The sequence below is a fragment of the Uloborus diversus genome, chromosome 1 (genome assembly GCF_026930045.1).
Source record: "Uloborus diversus isolate 005 chromosome 1, Udiv.v.3.1, whole genome shotgun sequence".
In the NCBI taxonomy this organism is placed as follows: domain Eukaryota; kingdom Metazoa; phylum Arthropoda; class Arachnida; order Araneae; family Uloboridae; genus Uloborus; species Uloborus diversus.
The window spans coordinates 116,791,639-116,808,759 of record NC_072731.1 but is presented as its reverse complement, the minus strand read 5'-3'; the positions used below and the strand labels follow the sequence as shown (position 1 = coordinate 116,808,759).

At 35.3% G+C, this 17,121-nt stretch overlaps 1 protein-coding gene across 1 annotated transcript in view; it reads left to right on the top strand.

Moving 5' to 3' along the window:
- LOC129231666 (protein Wnt-5b-like) overlaps positions 1-17,121 on the top strand; it is a 186,275-nt gene that overhangs the window by 130,864 nt on the left and 38,290 nt on the right. The window contains exon 3 of the mRNA XM_054866031.1: positions 16,717-16,973. Coding sequence (XP_054722006.1) covers positions 16,717-16,973 — 257 coding nt within the window. The remainder of the gene's footprint in view (positions 1-16,716; positions 16,974-17,121) is intronic.

Sequence of the window (17,121 nt, the reverse complement as noted above, 5' to 3'; positions counted from 1 at the left end):
GTGTGTGTGTGTGTCACGTCTGTGTGTGACCAGTTTTTTGTGGTCGCTCTACAGCAAAAACTACCGCATGAAATCGAACGAAATTTGGTACACATATGTGCCCCTATGTGAACTTGTGCCCATTGGTTTTCGGCGCGAATTCCTCAAAGGGGGGGGGGGGGTGGAGCAATGGGGCGTTTTTTGAGTTACGCGTGCTTGCTATTCCTCAGGAAGTAACTGGCGGAAACAAACAAAATTTAGTCCATATGTTGCCATAAACAGGAACAGGTGCTGATTCAATTTTGGTGACAATAACTCAAACGGGGGTTGAGCTATAGAACGTTTTTTGTCGTCAATTGTGACTGCTGTATCTCAAGAAATAATGAACGGAATGAAAGAAAAAATTATCGGCAAGTAGCCCTTAGTGGGTATAAGAGCTGATTTTATTTTAGTGTCAACAGCAAAAAAGGGGGTAGCGCAATCACCCGTTCTTTTCTTCCATTGTGAGTGCCCTATCTCAAGAAGTAATGCTACGTTCTGGTTGAAATTTGGAATATATGTGAATCCATATGTAAACAGGCTTTGGTTCAATTTTGACGCCAATCGCTCCAAGAGGTATTGATTTTTTTTTTTTTTTTTTGCGAATAAAAATAGCTTTATTAATGCAACAATAAGAAAGATAAATCGTAATAGATTGTCGTCTGCGTATTTCTCGTGATTTTAATTGTATGGAAATGATCGGAAATATTATCTCAATGATTTAAAAATTTTAACTGTTGCCATCTTATGTTTGTTAACAAATAAAGTATTTGTAATTAATTCAAGCAAGGCTTTTAAAATAACTTTCAATTTTCGCTCTTTGCTTTGCTTTTGCAATAATTCAGACATTGGGATGGTCGTCAAGTTTTTGCATGTGTAATTTTGTTTTTGTTGGGAATACAGTGAAATTCCGTTACAACGAATACCAATACAGCGAAATTTCCGTTTCAACGAACTACATTTTCAGTCCCTATATAACTGCCATTACATTATTTGAATTCCATTACAACGAAATTCCCGTTACTACGAACAAAACTTACGGTCCCCTGAAGTTCGTTGTAACGGGATTTCACTGTATTGCTTCCTCATCAAGCATGGGGAGGGATCAGAAAAAAATATATATACAGAAGAAAGTTTCGTGATAGCCACAACATACTGTTTTTTTCTTTTTTTTTTTAATTTATATGAAATGAGGAGTTTTTTGTACTATTGTCCGCATTTAAATGGGAACTTAAAAAAAAAAAAAACTGTTGTGCTTACTCTAATTTTAATGGTATTTTTACTCTGAACTTTTTTGGTATTTTAATCAGGACTGTTTACGTTATTAAGAAACAGTTGATTTCCTTCATGTGGGGGATTTTAAAAGTTTGATGTTCTCACTCTAAAGGGACATTATTAGAATCTGGACTTGTAGTGACTGATTAATTTGGAGACTATTTCTCCGGTAAGAAGCTATACAATAATTTAGATAGCAGGTGTAGCGCCAGACACCATTTGACGGGGATGGGGATTATAAGAATTGTTGACCTCACTCGAATTGGAATTTTTGAGAATTACCCAAACTAACTTCTTTACAACTCCTGAACGTTTTCCTGATTTATGTTGTGTGAATTTTTTTGGGTATCTTCTCAGTTTCGCCGACATTTCATTTACCCCCCCCCCCCCTAATTTTTAGTTTTCATCATATCTTTTAATATAATAAAGGGGGGATGCATTTTAAATGTCGGCGAAACTAGGGAGAAACCATTTTTTGGTAACTGACCTCTCCCTGTGGTGACCATTAACTTGAATTGATTGAAAAAAACTACACCAACCATTAACGTGAGCGAAGCCGCGGGTAAAAGCTAGTATAGATATATAGATTCATACGATTGAGATGAGAACCAATACTAATTTAGAAATTGTGAGAGATATTTTATAAGCAATAACTTCAGTGATTGACCAAAATCATGATCGCAAATCTGAACAGTTTTGGTGTTAATATGTTAGCTCAAAAAGTAGCTGAATTTTTACTTCCTTGTACGAGGTACAAGAAGTAATGTATTCTCGAAAAAAATTGCTCTCAAATTTCAGTTCAAATTTCCATTTTACTCCCCACAAATGGATATGAAGTAGCTTTTTCTGCCTGTCTGCTCGTGTCTGTATGGTTGTCCATGCGTTCTACGAACGTATAGATAGCTGGAATACCCATTTTTACTGTTCCCAGGAGCGGATCCAGAACTTTTTGTGAGGGGGGTAAAGTTTCCAAATTTTCAAAGGTGGGGCAACCTGCATCATGGATAATTTACCTCAAATTTTCGTCAAAATTCATATTTCTTCAGGCAAACAGGCTTGTCAAGTTACAGTAAGCTTGCGACATATGGTTTGAGGTAGAATGCTCTGAAAAAAAAAAAAAAAGCTCATTATTAGAGATTATTGTTCATTTGAAAATGAACAAAAAACTCAAAATAGCAAAAGTCTAGTAATCAAACCCAATCAATGCTTTGAATTATTATGTGTTGAAAAGAAATACCTCACAGAACCAAGCAAAGTAAGGTGGTGTAATAGTACATTGATTCCACTTACTATATTTTCAGATATAAAAAAATTTAAGTTTAATAATAATCATTACAAAATTTTTGTCACAGGGGGGTGAGCTGACCCTTTGACCCTCCCATGAATCCGCCCTTGGCTGTTCCTGAGTTATTTATCAAGAGTTTTCTCGTGATGTCTATAAGTTCTTACGTACTTTTTCTTCATAACTCAAAAACAGTATGCCTGTAGAAGATTAAATAGTGCATATTATAGACTCAGAGTGTGGTCTAGTTGTGGACTTCTCCTTTTGGTTGCATTTGGATGTTCCAAAAGGGGTGTTAACACGTTTTTCCGGGCAAATCGGTGTTAATTCAAACTAAAATGATGTCCTTCCTAAATTGGTGACCACTTATCGATATATCGCCTAAGATTTTGGTCGCCAAGTTTCTGGCGCCATAGGTGATACATCACCAAATTTTGACGTCCAAAATGAATCTCTAGAGGACTTTTCCGTATCGGTTCATGGCAAGCTAGGAGAGAAATTAAAATGTTTAATTGCTCACTTAAAAGTACCGTTATATTACTTTTTTCTTTGTACACGTTCCATGTAATTTTTGCGCTTTTTTTTAGACTAACAAAAACATAAACTTTCTTTATATTGAAAAATACCGTTCTCTATGGTTACCATGCTTTTATAGGTTTAGGATGATGGAACATTTTAGAAATAGACTCGTTTAGGGTTTTGAACCCTAACAAGTTTAAATATTACGCGTTTAAATATTAGTTAATAGGTAAGCACTGATACTTTTTCCTGAAATAAACACTTTTATCAACAAATTTTTAATTTGGATTAAATAAATGTTTTATTTGCTTTGTGCAACATTTATTTTTTCTCCTCTGTTTTGAAGTAAAACTTTTCATGCGAGAGCTTTGAATTTCTGATCCCCAACCTTTTTGTGTAAGGTAGTTGTTTTTTAATTGTTGCCAAGAACAACGCAAAATGATAGAAACAATAAAGTTAGCTTTGTAAATAAATTTAACCAAGGCTTCACTTGATACGCGTCCTTAATAAAGGAAAGAAATTCTCTTTATTTTGGTATTAAATTTTAAAATTTTTCACTGCAAAAATCGCGAAAAACTCTCTTTTCGAACATTGTTTTTTTTTTTCAAAATCGATCCACCCGTCTATGCGCTAGAGTGCCACAGACAGACACACAAATGCACAGACACGTCAAACTTATAATCCTCTTCCTTTGTGTGTCGGAGTTTAAATATGATGTATAACACATTAATATTAGTTGAGTTTGAAATTTTGGCCTACATGTTGACATTTTCGTACAATGACACTATAACGAAATATCTATTTCAATAAAAATAATTCATGACAGATTTCATTCCCACTACATTGCTTGACCTACATTACAACGCAATTCCCGTTGGAACGAACAAATTTTGCGGTCCCTTCAATTTCGTTGTAACGTGATCTCATTACATTTCTGGAGCGAAATAAATATGAAATACCGCTTTTAATTTGTAACTCTAAATACTACTTTACTTTCGAAACTCTTACGCGAAGAACTAGTTAAACTCGACGACCCCAACTCCGTGCCGACCTTGCCAAGATTCCCGCCATCAGGCGATGCGTTGTCAGGCGATCCCTTCTGGCAGAGTACCAGAACATTTTGTCAACACAACAATGACGCCACGGATTTTAAAGCTGTCACCCCTCTCTGCCCTCTAAAACAACGACCTGTAGTTGGTTTGGTGCTCAGGGTGGGCGAACCGAATACTTTTAACAGCAGCTAATATGCAGGGTCTTCATCAAGTCTTACATTGAGAAAGAAAGCTTATTTAAAAGGAAAATAAGATAGATAAGATTTATTAACAAACACATACACAACGAACAGTAAACAAAATAAAATAAAGTTATACAAATAACGTAAATTACAAAAGACAATCACAAACATTAAGAAATTCTAAAGTATCGTTCAACATGAGTTAATAAACTGTTTTGAAAAATCCTGAAATTTTACGGTAAAAATTACTGGCGTCCATGTTGCCAGTAACTTTTACCGTAAAATCCTATTTTAAAATAAAATTTTACAGTAGAATAAGCGAGAGTTAAAAAACGCAAAATGTGGGCTGCATGTTCGATCTCGGGACCTTCGGATGGGCAGGCGGCTTTGCAGCCCACCATACGAGTTGAGTCGCATCGAGTGAGGGGAAATACGGTGTTACGTGCTTCGCTTTGTAAGTCACGTGGTGCATCAATTGACTCTGCAATCGTTTATTTATTTATTTATTTATTTATTTTTTTGGTACAATTTACTGTAATTTTTTTCTGTACTGTAAACAGTTCAAGTCCATTTTGCAGTAATATTCACCATAAAAGTTTCCTGAATTTTTAACAATATAGAAGCTTATTCAGATTCTTACATTAAAAAAAAAAAAAATCGATCCCTATCACATTACGTTTTTTCACCATTGGTGCAATCTTAGCTAAAGGCAAGTAAGGTGCGCTTACATCGAAAACTGAAAATGGCGTCTATGAAAGACAACCCTTAAAAACAGTGCTGCGAGGCAGGTTTTGAGAATCAGCCCCTAAAACCTTTAATTTTAACCCATATCGCCAGTTCTAATACATCAGTTTATGTTCGTAACAAGCACTGACATGACCAAACTGGAATGAGACTGGAACAAGAAAAAAAAATGGGGGAAAAACAAAAACAGAAGTGATAACGTGTTTCCCCGAAAATAAGACCCTATCAAAAAATGAACTCGAGCTTGATTTTTTAGATACTCCTAACCAAGCCCTACCCCTAAAATAAACCCGAGTTAAGATCGTGATTCAAAACAACGCTCTCATGTCAGTCAGATCGGAATCTTATTTACTAACAGCAAGATGGATACCTTCCTGTATGACTAAGCTTAGACGCAACAAATACGCCCACATTTGAAAGTTTTTAAGCAGTTATGGGTTATCTTTAGTCACTTGAAGGGAAAATCCTGAACCCTCCATCGACGAACATGATTGAATCAATGATTTTGTTTATTTTATGATGTTTATTTGCCCAAAACTAAATGTATTGATCTCGAATAAATATAGTTCCTTAATTCCAAATGCTTGAATTCGAATAAATGTATTTTTTGAGCACGAACAAATATTATTATTGAGCATTAAAAAAAAAAAAAAGATATCCTCAGAAAGTAAGCGTGTCTTTTGTAACAAAAAATTTCACATGATCGGATCTTATTTTCGAGAAACACGGTAGAAATGCACAGTTTGGTCTGGTGCAGCAGAAATGCTCTTCGCTGGTGGCTGAAGTGTTTTTTTCATTTATCAAATACATAAATGATAAATGCAGCAAAATAAAATTTCTGTAAACCGACGCCGGTAAATCGAGGTTCCGGTCAAAAGCGTTTTAGGTAATCGAGATTGTTCTTTATTTAATGTGAGTTTTATTTATCCTTGCACAAGACTGAGTGTTTCAAAATTTTATGTACTTCTACATATTTTTCTTCATCAAATTCGATTGTGAACAACGAAACGAGATGGAGTGAGACTGGAATCGAACTCGAAGTAGAGGGTGATCTCCGGAGCCATGCCGGCTGGTTCAGCAGTCGATTATTCCTGGTCACAACCTTTTCATCGCATCGTTCATCTCGTGTGCTATTAATAAACCGCCAACTAATGAGTCTGCTCTTTCCGTCGTGGAATAGAACAAGGAGCTTAGCAAAACGGAAAGGTCAACGAATTTCTTCTGTTTTCTTTAATATTCCTCCAACTCACATGAGGTTATACGTTACGTAATTAATAACGGAAACTGGGTTTCTGCTACGGTCGCATTTTCGCAAAATGCGAAAATACAATCTAAAATATAAAATGAAGCAAGGCAATTTCACTTTTCAACTTCAGTAAAAAACTAAATAAACAAACGATACACGATCTCAGAGTGGAAGTTAGCGTGGTGATACTCAACTTAATTTTATTAGAAATCTTATCTAAGGTGTTAAAATTACTATTAAGTTCAACAACTATTAGTCTTAGTCATTATTATGTCCCCTCACTACTGCATGTAAAAATAAAACTTGTGTTTTCTCAATAGTAAGTACAGTTCTATTTTTTTATTTCAAATGAAAATAGCTACACTGCATATTTATTTGATGTCATTGCTGAACTTAGAATTTAGATTTCAGCTATAGCTGAAACACATTGAGGCATTTAGAAAGATGTGTGAATCTTCGACATTTTCGGAAAATATTTTTCACATGAATGAAAATTAATGCCTATGACTTCCTTTCCACAGTTCGTTTTGTTCCTTGTGTGATGCATCATTTTCCCATTTCTTATGCATTCAAGGTCACTAAGAATTTTTTCGAAATATAAGCCCTCCGATATAATTTTTGTTTCTACCACATTTAGCTTCATGGTCTTTATTCAGAATCATTAAACAGTGAATGTCTCATAAAAACCGTCCAAACTAATCAGTTACTCCCCTCTAATCCCTCAAATTGTTACTTAATGATTCTGCTATCATGTTTCCCAAGAGTGATGAAGGACCCAGGATCTTTTTATTCGCACTTGTAAGCTGAGTAATTCAATTGTGAAGTTCAAAGGATGTTCTGAAAGCGATCAAGTTCAGTTGTTATGTTTTAAAATATGTTTTTTTTTAAATTTTACTATGATCCTCCAATATCTGACAAGTCCAGATAAAACCTAAAAGGTTGTTGACTCTAAGAAAGTCCTGCATAAGAGGAGGATCCGAATAAAGATCTTTCCTTTACAATCCATACAGTGAAGAATATGATCTGCAGAAACCTAATTACTTCAGCAATTGGTGCAAATAGCATAGTTTTTCTTGCCTTCACTAAACGTGCGGCACTTGGTGGGTCCTCTTGCAAGGCGAGAAAGCTGTTTGGTAGTCTCTGTCACATACAAGAAATAACGCCGAGTCCTGTCTGGTATCCATGTACCAGTGTTGAGTTGCGGTGTCGACCCAAGACATTTTATTTTGTTTTAAACTACTAGGGACTCCGTTCCCTGCTCGCTGGCGACTAGGACTTTTCGCTAAAATTGATACCCTTGTCTGCGGTTTTAAATAATTGAGAAAATTGGAAAAACTTTATTTGATGCAGAAATAAAATCTTCTTCGAACCATATAGAATGTCAAGAGATGTGGGAAATCTTTCATCCCTTTAGTAGGCAATTTGCGTGAAATTTTAGCTTTAAAAACTAATTACAAAAAACTAAATCGAAGTTATGAATAAAAAAAAAAACCCTGAGCAAGCCTGCAGTGCTCGAAGTAACTTTGTACAAAATTTCAAGGCTGCAGGTGCTATCGGGTCTTCAGGACGTAAGCCCGCCAGAGACTTCCTGCCACAATTTCTTCGGTGTTACTTTTTTTTAATACAGTAGACCCTCGTTTTACGCGGCGGTTACGTTCCACGGAAATGTCGCGTAAATCGAAACCGCGTAAATTGAGACCTAATACTAGTGTTGAAATAGGGGTTTGGTTCCGTAGATAACAAAATACTTCATTCTAGTGATGACTAATTGTATAATAAGTTTAATGTGTATTTATATCGACTTTTATGCACAATATGCATAAAGAAAACATAAATTAATTTCGTGTTCTGTTTATAAAGAGGAGCTGGCTATGATAGTCTTTTGGCAGTCATTAAGAAGGTTTCTCTGTAATTATTTGCAGAGCATTAACGCATACATGATCACTTGCCTCAATTCCATGATAGAATCTTCCTTTACTAACAAATCAGAAACATCATTTCTATTGCCTAGGAATTTCTCAAAATTTTCAATGTATTTTTGGTTGTGCGTCACCGACGTCGGTATCCTCGTTGGTTTTGACCTCCTTTGTAACTCCTAAAAGCTCTTCTTTCAGTGCGTTCTGAACTGTGTGAGATTAATAGTTTTTTACTTCTTCAAAGAGCGCTGAAACCAATCGCATAAAATGTCCCCAGTGGCCCAAGCTCGATTATTAGCACGTCAAAATGCAGTTGATTACGCGTAATCTGCAATCTTTAGGAGTTTGGATTTTGAAAGAGGGGAAAATTTTCGGTTTTCAGCGGATGCGGCAATGTAAAAAGATAAACTCACCACGTAAAATAAAATAAAGGTGTCAAATCTTAAACCGCGTATAATCGAAACCGCGTAAAATAACCCACGTAAAACGAGGGTCCACTGTAGTACATCACGGGACCTAAAACCGTTGCTTTCAAGAAATAAAGGCTTCTCTCTCTCTCTCTCTCTCTCTACGTTTTATCTATCCTCAGTTGACACGTCACAGTAAGAAATTTCATTACAAAAAGCTGACCTGGCTTCCTTATTACCCTTTGGCAACGGGTTTAAAATTTATTTCAGTTCTCGCTCAACAATAGGTTAAAAATAAATATTAATCATCTAGGAGTTATAACCATCCAATGTTTAACTGAGATTCGTGTCTCGAGCGGAAACTTCTGAAGGTGGCAAATTGACTTAGTCCCATTAAAAGATCAAATGGAGTCTAAGATGACTAAAAATTACCTCAGAGTTTCCCAAACTGCGGTCCGCGGTGCTATATTGCTAAAACGTTAAATATAATTGCGATTGAAGAATGAGTAGCAATATTTTAATTAAAAATAAGAAAGCACATTTTTGAGGAATAAAAAAGTTCTTGCCTAAGTACAGTCGTCCCTCGCTACTTCGCGCTTCAACTTTCGCGGCTTTACTACAGCGCGGTGTTTTCTAGTTCTTTTTTTTTTTTTATTTTATTTTAAATATATTAAATAGCCTTTTTTATGCGCTCGTGTAAACTTTTTTCTACAAAAGAATAACAAAGTATATGTCTTTTAAGTAAGGTAAGCTTTTAAGTAAGGTCTGAGGGGCTAGTTGTACTAGTTGAAGGAGTTTAGGTATAAAATCGACGAAGAAAGTGTGGGGAATCCCATTTTAATCGTTAAGCACTAACTGGAAAGTATAAATCACTGTATTATTACTAGGGGATAAATACATCTGTAAATGGTGTTTAACAATGTACTAGCTTTTAAGTTGTACACTTAAATGTAGAGGAAAAAGGGGGCACCTACGGTCACTAACGGGCAATTGATTCTTCATCGAACAAGTTGAGGTTTTTTTTCATAGACTAGTCGACCCGTGCGGAACTCCGCACTGTGCTTCGAATCGTTTCATAAGGCATTTCGCTCTTTAAATATTTCAAAGAAAGAATATTATGATGAAAAACCGAAAAAAGTAAACGGAAAAAAGTAAGCGCACAAGAGAAGGCATGTAATTTGAAGACATCAGTAACAAAACCTCGTTAAATACAACGTTGTGATAATTTGATCTTCGCTCCCCTTTTGGTTGTACGCATTTTCAATGCAAATATAAATATCATTAAAAGTGTGGCTGAGTGACACGTGAAAAATCAGTAATTTTGCATGTGAAAAAACACGTTGTGGCAAATACAGTCCTGCCCATGTGAACATCTGACGGAAAAAAAAGAAACATTAAAGAGATATTTAGTGGCACGGATTCGAACTGGCGCCATTCTGATTAACAGTACGACGCTCCAACAAACCTAGCAATTGTGCCTTCTTTTTCGAATGCTATTCATTGAAGGAATGCGTAATAAAACACAGTAAAAAAGTTTTTCGCCGAAAAAAATATAATAAGATCATTCGTCTATGTTTTGTCATTAGCCAGCATGATACGATTTAAAATTATTCGTAAAACATGGAATTTGATTAAAGAATGAGGAAGATCTCACGTAGCTATTGAAACAAACATTCTAGAGTAATAAAGTAATAAGTAATAAATTCGGTTGAAAAAATAAGTGTTTTTATTTTTAAATATTCAACAATTTCCCACAGCAGGCTTCTTTAACCTGTACGGCTTAAAAGCCCGCACTTGTTTTTCTTTTATTTGAACACTTAAAATTCAAAACCAAAACCAGTTGAACTGAGTCCGTTTTTTAAGTGTAGTTTTTCGAACGTAGACAAAATGTTTTTTTTTTTTTCAGCCGAAAGCAGAGGAGTAGAAAATGATTTCTTACTAAGGAAGTTGATAATAATTTTAATGTTTTATATCGTATTCGAATAAATAATTAAAGATTTACTGGTTGAAACTCGTAGTTTTAATTTGGCGTAGTATTTTTTCATTTGTATAAAAGTTCGACACTGCTATTAGAAAAATCTACATTTCAGCATACAATGAAAATGTTTTTCTGCACATTCCCTTGAGGTATATCTAATGCTTTTTTTATGCTTACATTATGCTCAGTGGTCTGGACGGAGTCAAAGCTTAAAAAAAGGGAAGAACACCCTTCGATTAGCAGTCAACTTATCTGAATGATAACTGTAGCCTGCATAAAGGAGTCGAAACACCAAATAGCATTCCCACTGCGTTTATTTTATTGAGTGCGTTATCTGTTGTATGTTATGAGTGCATGTAATGCGTAATATTACTGTAAATTTGCTACTATGTCGGACAGCCCGAACTGGCTCGAAGTTCAGACAGTTTATAGCCGAACGCTCTACCGAAAAAAAAAAAAAAAAAACCCACAGGTAACTTTAAATTTTTTTTCTTGCCGAGAAGTGTTTTTATTTTTGAAAATTTTTACAATTTGTTATCGCAGGCTGTTTGAACCGTTATGACTTAGATGGCAGCACGTGTTCATCATTTAACAGCACGGTTAAAATACAAAATAATTTGAACTAAGTTCTTTTTTAAGCGTAGCTTTTCAAATGTAGTAAAAATGTGATACGCTATTTGTTTTTTTGCAAAAAGAAGAAAAATATGTATATTACCCTTTAAATTGAGGTAGTATTTTTTTTATTTGTACAAAAAGTCAAAAACTCATTAGAAGAATCTATATTTCAACATACGATTTATTATATTTTACTGAACAAAAAGCAATTCCAATGTAGTCTGAAATCTTAAACCTGATACTTATATTTTCGCTTACATTATGCTTTAATTTTCTTCCCGGAGCCAAAGCTTTAAAAAAAAAAAAAAAAAAAAAAAAACCTTACAATTGAGTATCAATTTAGCTCCGTGTTGCATCAAGTTTTCTTACCAGCTAGGAGCGTTTCTACCTCATGTATTAACTCATATTTGTTATTCATTGTTCATGTAATGCGCGATATTTTTCTAATTTTTTTGATGCAGATTGTCCGGACGTGGGCCCGAACACGCATTCTCCTGGTTACCAGTCGAACGCTCTGCCGATCAAGCTATTCAGCTCTGTCGGTAACAGTGCAAGTTAAAGTTATAAATTTAACCGAAAACCTCATTCTGGTTCTTTAAAACAGGTTTTTTGCCCGAAAAAACAATTTTTAGACCGTGGGTCTATTTTTCGTTAGTAGCCTGCACGATAAGCTTTACAATAAGGTGTAAATTAAAGAAATCGATCAAGAATTGAGGAAAGTCTCGCGTAGAAACCAAAAACAGACTACAGAAATAATATATAAGGATTAGTAGTAGTGTACAAGAACTGCGTGTGTGTGTCGTTTATTTCCCAATACTTAACAATGTGATATCTATTATTTCTAACACATCTAATTTTCTCATATTTTGTGCAATATATTAAGTAATAGTTATGTAATGGTGGCTAAGGGTGCTGTTTCATGTCTAGGGGTCTCTAACTATGATAAAAGCCTATTTAAATCTCCGTAAGTAAGTTTTATGCGCTCTAATTAGAAAAATATATACTGAATCCTAATTCGCGGAAATTCAGATATCGCGGTCAAGTCTGGAACGAATTAACCGCGATAAACGAGGGTTGACTGTACATGCAGGACGCAGCAATCCCTCCCCCTCTCCTCCCGGAACTCTCAAAGGTGAACAAACGACACATCAATTAATTGTGTGTACAATAACGAAGTTCATAATGTTACAAAACTATATTAAGTTAAATGCAAACATTGAGGCACATTTTTACAGTTGGGATAATTATACTTCAAATTGAAATTTTTGCTCCAAAATTTTCAAGACTAAATTTAATAGTCAACATTCAAAATTTAAAGCAAAGGCTGAAATGGGTCAAATGCTATGTTTTGCAGTCAGTTTTAATAATTATGGAGTACCACTGTTTTATAAATTTGTTGCATAATATGCTTGCGTTTATTCCATAGAGTAAAGAAATTACATAGAGAGGCCCCGCTATACTAAGAAATTGAATCCGGAAGTTGCACCCCTGTATCCCAAGATCCTCAGCTTCTTGAGAAACATCTTGATTCAAAACACTCCATTACTGAATCTCAATTGGTTGTTAATTTAAACTTAGATATCGTTGCAAGTTTATGAAGCACGTTTTCGAAATTGCATTAATACATGAATTAAAATGCAAAAGAATCCGCCAGCTACTTTATACGGTCCCTTTGCGAGATTGGTAAAAACTATTCTCGCGAAGCGATCATGTTATCATAACCCCGCTCATTATTGCACCGCTGTATCCCATAATTGCGGCTTCAATTTTATTTACTTTTTACCATAGACGGGGCCTCTCTATGTATATTTCTTTACTCTATGGTTTATTCAGAAAAATCATTTGAAGGAAAATTAAACGTTTGACGCTTGAGATTTTCATACAATCACCAGGGTTTTGGCTCCCTATAATTGAGGTAAACTTAGGCAGGCAGCATTGTGAAGGCTACGCAGTCTTAATCACAGCATTATGACGCTGCCAGGGTAGGTTTTCCCAAACCATAGTTAGTAATTAAAATCCTAATACGCCATAAAAAATACAACCCCTATGAAAAATTAACACACTTAAACTAGGTGGTAGTAGGATAACTTAGAACTAACAGTGTTTTGTTCGCTTACTTCAAAAGTTCATCTTTATTAATAAACTTGTTGTAGAAATTTGGAGGCAACATTTTAATTCTTAATTGAATTTTAAATTTACTTCCGAAACTCAAAATAATAATGTAAAAAATGAAAAACAGACAGGAGCTCTGAAAAATATACAGAACAAAGAATGAATAAGTTTTAAGGAAAAAAAGCTTAAAAATATATTTAAAAAGAAAATAGATTTAACTGTGTCATTTTTTTGCACATGCCCGGGGGTGGAGGGGGGGGGGATTCCGTGAAGTTTATAATTTTTTCGGAGGATGTGCGCTGAGGTTTGAAGTTTAGGAACCTCTGAATTACCTTTTTATAATTTCAGTTTCAAAAGCTTATAAATTTGGAAAGCCAATTTCTCGCATATTCTTCCCTAACTTGGCCAAACATAGCCTAAAACAATGTTTTTCGGACATTACTTTCAAACAATTTCCGAATGGTAACTTTGTCTCCCTCTCTTGTCGAACATCACCAAAGATAACACCGGTTCCACATTCTCGCCCGAGAACAAAAGAGATTTTATTCTCAAAAATAAATAAATAAATAAAAATAAATAAATAAATAAATAAAAATAAGGGCTCGTGTCCACCATTTTGGTTCACTCTGAATCACAGCCCAGCTATATGGAATTCAACTGCTATACTCTGATATGGTAAACACAGGGCCGGATTTGCCTGTGAGCTAAATAAGCTATATTAAGGCGCCCACTTTGCTGAACGTCCCCAACTCCCACCCTCCCCCAAATGCATAATTCGTTCCTAAAAAAATTTTAAGTATTTGAAAAAATAAAATTTATTTTCAAGTTCTTAAAAACCTTGAAAATTTGAATAAGTCCGACTACACCTTGAATTATAAAATTTCTAACAAATGGTAGAGGGTAGCACGGGCGGATACAGAATTTCATTTTAGGGGGGGGGGGGAGGCAGGACCCGTTTAACAGCTGAAGTTAGAGAAAGCCAAGTCTCATTTCAGGGTCCCCATCTCTTGTTTTCAGAATATATATTTTCTAAAAATTTTATGCACATTGAAACAAAACTCACAATTGCTATATGCATCATTTCCAAAAACGGCTAAGCAGACTTCCAAATAAAGTTTATCCCCCCCCCCCGTCGTATTAAACTTTTCTACACTACTTATTTTCACTCCCATTCGCAGCAGATAGATGGTGTTTCAGATTTATCACTTCATAAAATTTATCAAGTGTCATAAAAGTATACTATATAGAGATAACAGTCGTTACTAAAATAATTGTTCGGGTGGAAGTGGAAGGAAAAAAAAACTTTCTTAAACGGAAAGATATTTGCAATTTAAGGGCGGATGTGTGATTCTAAGCCGTCGTTGTAATAAAATGCTGGACTGAAGAGACATACCACCTACAAACTGATGCCTGTTAATGTTAATTCATCGCTGAAAAGTATGAAAACTTGATGTGCAAGATTCAACTCTTTTGCAGAAATTTCTTCTTCGTATGATCGTAAGCGTAAAATAAATTGATTACAAACGTTTGAAAAACGAAACGTTTTCTTTGGACGTCATTTGGGGATCACTAAGGAATAAAATATGCATAGAATAGACGTTTCTTTATGGTTTTTTTTTTCACGGGAGAGACAAATATGTTCTTTGAAAGTTTTGCCTTTTTTGAGAACTTTCCAAGAGGAGAAACTTTACTCTGCATTGTTTTTCTATTGTTTTGTCAACTATTAAACTCCTTTGAAACATTTATGTGTAAAGATTGCTCTTATAATTCTGGTGATTATTTTCCCTGAAATATTCTTAAAACTTTACAATCCCTAGCAATAAATGCATCATTTCTTTCAGAAACATTGCTTTTGTAAAAACTTTAAAGTGGTAACAAATTGAGAAATAAAAGAAGCTGCGATGCCTTTATCAACATTCCAAAGAGTTCCTTATCTCTCTCAAAACGATCTTCGTTATTTATAAACCTTCTCTCCGCCACACGTGTTCCCCACTGTTCTCTCCCATCGTAATGGACGACCTGTGACGAACATCTTGATGGATAGAACATCATCGCGCTGTCGCCCCACCCCCTTCTCCTAGACGCATAAAAAGTGCGGCTGAGGGCCACATTCGGCGTTACCTAATGGTGTAATTGTACCTAATGGCGTACCTATGTTGTTCGTAGAATTTCACTTTCTACGTCTCCGTGAATAAATGGTGGAAAGAATGGTTTCTGTTGGGTTTTGTCGTGCCGCATTTTTCTGTTGTTGTCTATGGTTGAAATTTTGAATGGAATTGAATGAATGTGCGGAATTCTTGGTGTTAAGTTCTGGTTCGAAATGAACATACTTACAAAACACAATGTGGACTGTATAAAAGTTAAATCAACACACTTTATTAGTCGGAGCCACTACTCCTAATTAACTTCTAATAATACATATGAAGCCACTACTTCAAAATAAACAACGCATGAAGCCACTACTTCATTAGATGCAATAACACTTTTGCAAGAAGAAAGAAGAAAGCACACAACAATTATCATAACTGTTGCCATAGAAAACAATTAAAAAATTAAACTTTTTACGAGGTAACATTTTTTGGAGGAAGTACCAAACACTTGGTACTCCTGGATTTGTGTAAACATAAAATGAATTGAAACCTATGCACCATGTAGAAAATGTCGGAGCAGTGGTCAAATATGTTTTTTTCTCTTTCCAGAACGTTAATGAAAAAATTTTTTCTTTTAGCTGCTGCTTGTGGGAAGTGAGGTTAATTATTGCTATTGCACCACGAATAAGGCAAAGATGTTGTTTTAATTAAAGCGCAACTTAAGATGCCTACCCAACTAGTACATAACTCAGAATCTTACTTATCTTGATTGTGTGGCTTTAATTTATTCTTACGAATAAATTAAAGCCACACAATCAAGATAATAATTTTTTCGCGTCCAATTATAATCATATACCACTATCTCTGCAAATCTGGGTATTGCCATCTCTTCAAAACAACAGCAAAAATTTCCGTCTTGAATTAATTCTTTTATTGTTAACCATGTAACAAATTACTCGATTATTTTAGCCTTAACACATTATGAAAACCTTCTGTAACTGAAGAGCACCTAATTACGTAATACTATCTCCTTGTTGTTGGTTGGTTGATTAGATTGATTCTGCTTCCGCATTCCACAAGTACCTTAAGACTAGCATAGCGTCTGTACCACTGTATAAGTAAAGGCTAGGAGTATTTTTTCCTAACAAAACAATTTGTTTCTCAAAACAAGTGTGCACAGTCGACGTGTAACATAGTTTTCGTCTTTTCTTTTTTCTATCTTATGTACATAAATGAGATTTTTCAACTTACAAAATATACAAATTGTCCGTTTCTTTCAGGAACCTAGGCCTTCAGGGACTCGACGTCTTGCACAATCCACAAGCATATTTGTTGGGAGCGCAGCCACTGTGTTCTAGGTTGAGTGGGCTGTCCCGAGGCCAAACCAAGCTCTGCTACCTTTACCAAGACCACATGGCTCACGTCGCAAGGGGGGCTCGGCTCGGCATCCACGAGTGTCAGTGGCAGTTCACCAACAGGAGGTGGAATTGCTCCACAGTTGATGACTCTAGTGTCTTCGGTCCAATGTTGAGTATTGGTAAGTGTTTGTAATGCTTTTACTCGTGCTTCTGCTTCCAAATAAATTAGCGGCATAGCCATTTCTTTTGCGTAGTTTTTTAAATTGTATGTGGCTCTATTTTTTCTTCACTCTAAACTTTAGCTCAACACCAAACGGCTCGCCCAAA